At 44.4% G+C, this 2,831-nt stretch overlaps 1 protein-coding gene across 1 annotated transcript; it reads left to right on the forward strand.

Annotated features, from left to right (window-relative positions):
* Positions 1-2,315: 2,315 nt before the first annotated feature.
* Positions 2,316-2,630, forward strand: Fez1 (fasciculation and elongation protein zeta 1). Its single transcript, XM_035444761.1, has one exon. The coding sequence runs from the start codon at positions 2,316-2,318 to the stop codon at positions 2,628-2,630; it is 315 nt and encodes a 104-aa protein (XP_035300652.1).
* The last annotated feature ends 201 nt before the right edge of the window (positions 2,631-2,831 follow it).

The raw sequence follows: 2,831 nt of genomic DNA on the forward strand, positions 1-2,831 counted from the left end.
ATCACAGTAAGGGCCAGTTCTCACCCAGCTTGCACTCTGCCTTGCATAGAGTTTAGTTTCATAAGTAAAGGTGGGGAGTGAGCACTTGCTGGGCAAACCCCATGACTTTTGGTGTCTGTTGGGTGTGGTTCTGGTTTATGAATCTAATTGACCAGGAATCATAACGACCAGAAGAGAAAAGCTGGGCTCCCTTTCTGCATTACCAGGAAGGAAGTTGGGCATGTGTAGAAGGCTGACAGACTATAATGCTGTTGGAAACTGTATATGGGACAGAAGAGCACGTCTCAATGAGTACACATTGATTGGTTGCTTGGCCGCAGGGTAGTTAGTGTGCTAAAGCCATGGAGGATATCCAAAGGACATCTGTGCCTTCAAGAAATTAAAATTGGGAAGGGCCCTGGATGTGGAAACTGAAGCATACATCACTGTTGAAGGCAGTGTATTAAAGAGGGCTGGATGAGGGCGTGGGAGTCACAGCTGCTGGGATTTAGAAGGAGGCCTAGATGTGTAGCCATTGTGCAATACCCAAGATGAATGTGGATTTGAACTCCCCTCCCTCCCTCCCTCCCTCCCTCCCTCCCTTCCTCCCTCTCTGCCTCCCCACATCTTCTAAACAGGGTATTTCTCATTCTGTATCCCTGGTTGACCTGGAACTCACTCTGTAACTCTGCTGGCCTGGAGCTTGAGGCGGGTTTCCAACCCCAGTTTCCTAAGTGCTAGAATTATATTTGTGAGCTTCCATTCCTGACTAAAAGCTTCGTTATATTCTGTGTAGATTTTTTTTTAAGTGAGTAGACCTGTGATAGGGATTATACACAGGGATCTTCACATATAAGATAAGATATAAGATCTATAGCCCTGGGGCTTTATTTCTTGGAAGACAATAGACCCAAAGCTAGCCCCAAATTCTTGGGTTCAAGTTATCCTGCCTCTTGAGCAGCTGTGACTACAGGTGCAAGCACCAGTGTTGGGTTGCAAAGTGTCTGTCAGTGATTTATGCATTTCTAGGATTTATTAATGAGAAGAGTAATGTCTAGATTCAGGATCCCTTTTCCTGACCAGTGGGCCTGGGCATGTTTCAAAATTTAGATTACATCAAATTTTGGATGGGCATAATTGCATATTTGGCATCTTATCCACTGTGGTCCAAGGTAGTGAGCTCTGTTATTCATTTTTATTTTTTGGTGCTAGGGATGGAACCCAAGGGCTTCAAGAATCTAACCTTCTTCTCTGTCACTAACTTACATTCTCATTCCCTTGTGTAATTAAAAAAATAATATTTCTTCAGTACAACACTCTCAGTGGATAAATTCAGATCATAAGCAGCTTTATATTCATGTTAGGTTTCATTGTCAAATAATTTTAGGTCATGTTGGGTTTTGATACAAAAAGTTGTGAAAAACTAAACAAATAAAAAACATCTAAACTAGCTCTTGTAGCATAATAGCACAAGCTTACAGTGTGTGTGTGTGTGAATGTGTGCAGATATGTGTGTAGCTGCAACCTTGTGTGCATGTGTGTAGCTGTGCTCACCTATGTGGGTGCATGTGGAAGCCAGAGGTTGATGTCCACAGGGCTCCCTCAATTCCTCCTCCACTTTATTGTTGTTTTTTCCCCCAAAGAATGGAGGAAACTTTGTCCAAAGCAGAGCAATAGTATAGATGAGAAATATCCTGTCAAGATGACAGCATCACATCATTGAAGGTACTCAGGGCATCTGCCTTATCTTGTAGAGCAGAATCTCTCACTGGAGCTGATGCTTGCCACTTCAGCTAGACTGTCTGGCCTGTGAGTCATCTGCCCATCACCACCCTACAGCAGTGGGGTTACAGACACACACTGCTCTACTCCAATTTCCTGTGGATGCTGAGGGATCCGAACTCAGGGTTGTATGCTTATGCAAGCATTTTATTTTCTGAACCGTCTCTCCAGCCCCAGGATTTGTTTCTTATTTTGTTAGACATATTTTATTAGCGTTTATTAATTATACAAAATCACAATCTTTTTACACATTTATATAATGTGCTTTGATCATGTCCCCCCTCCTGTATCTTCCCTGTCCCCAGTCACTTTTCCACTGGGCCCTTTCAAGCTCTTATCTTATCCCCTTCAACTTTCATAATTCGTTTTTTAAATGTAGGTTTTGCACAGAAGAGAATAAGTCTTTGTTTACCAGGGGATGTAGAGTAATGGAAGATGTGATCGGGTCCCTTGCAGAACTGGCACAAAAGCCCAGTCCAAACTCACACTGCTCTGTGTATTTCTTCCAGGGAAACGGAGCTTGACAGTTGTTGTCATTGTACTGTGGTGCCAGAATGGAGGCCCCACTGGTGAGTCTTGACGAAGAGTTTGAGGATCTGAGGCCCTGTTGCTCTGAGGACCCAGAGGAAAAGCCGCAGTCTCTCTATGGCTCATCTCCTCACCACCTGGAGGACCCTTCTCTCTCTGAGCTTGAGAATTTTTCCTCCGAAATAATCAGCTTCAAGTCCATGGAGGACCTGGTGAATGAGTTTGATGAAAAGCTCAATGTCTGCTTTCGGAACTACAACGCCAAGACAGAGAACCTGGCTCCGGTGAAGAACCAGTTACAGATCCAAGAGGAGGAGGAAACTCTTCAGGACGAGGAGTAAGAAGCCTTAGCTCCCCTCTCCTGCACCAGACGAAGCCCATAGTTGAGCTTCTTGAGCTAGAGCTAGCTGCTGTCTGCAAGTTCACGTGGGCAGGACTCACATTCTTCCGTCACCAGTGAGCCAGTGCCTCGGTGACAGCTGACATTATTCTCTAGGTGTCTCTCTATAGTCATCTGGAGAAAGCTTTCTTGGATTGAAATG

The sequence above is a fragment of the Cricetulus griseus genome, chromosome 4 (assembly GCF_003668045.3).
Source record: "Cricetulus griseus strain 17A/GY chromosome 4, alternate assembly CriGri-PICRH-1.0, whole genome shotgun sequence".
Classification (NCBI taxonomy): domain Eukaryota; kingdom Metazoa; phylum Chordata; class Mammalia; order Rodentia; family Cricetidae; genus Cricetulus; species Cricetulus griseus.

Bases quoted from the DNA above. Each gene is read 5' to 3' on its own strand.
- Fez1 (XM_035444761.1), top strand. From the start codon at position 2,316: ATGGAGGCCCCACTGGTGAGTCTTGACGAAGAGTTTGAGGATCTGAGG.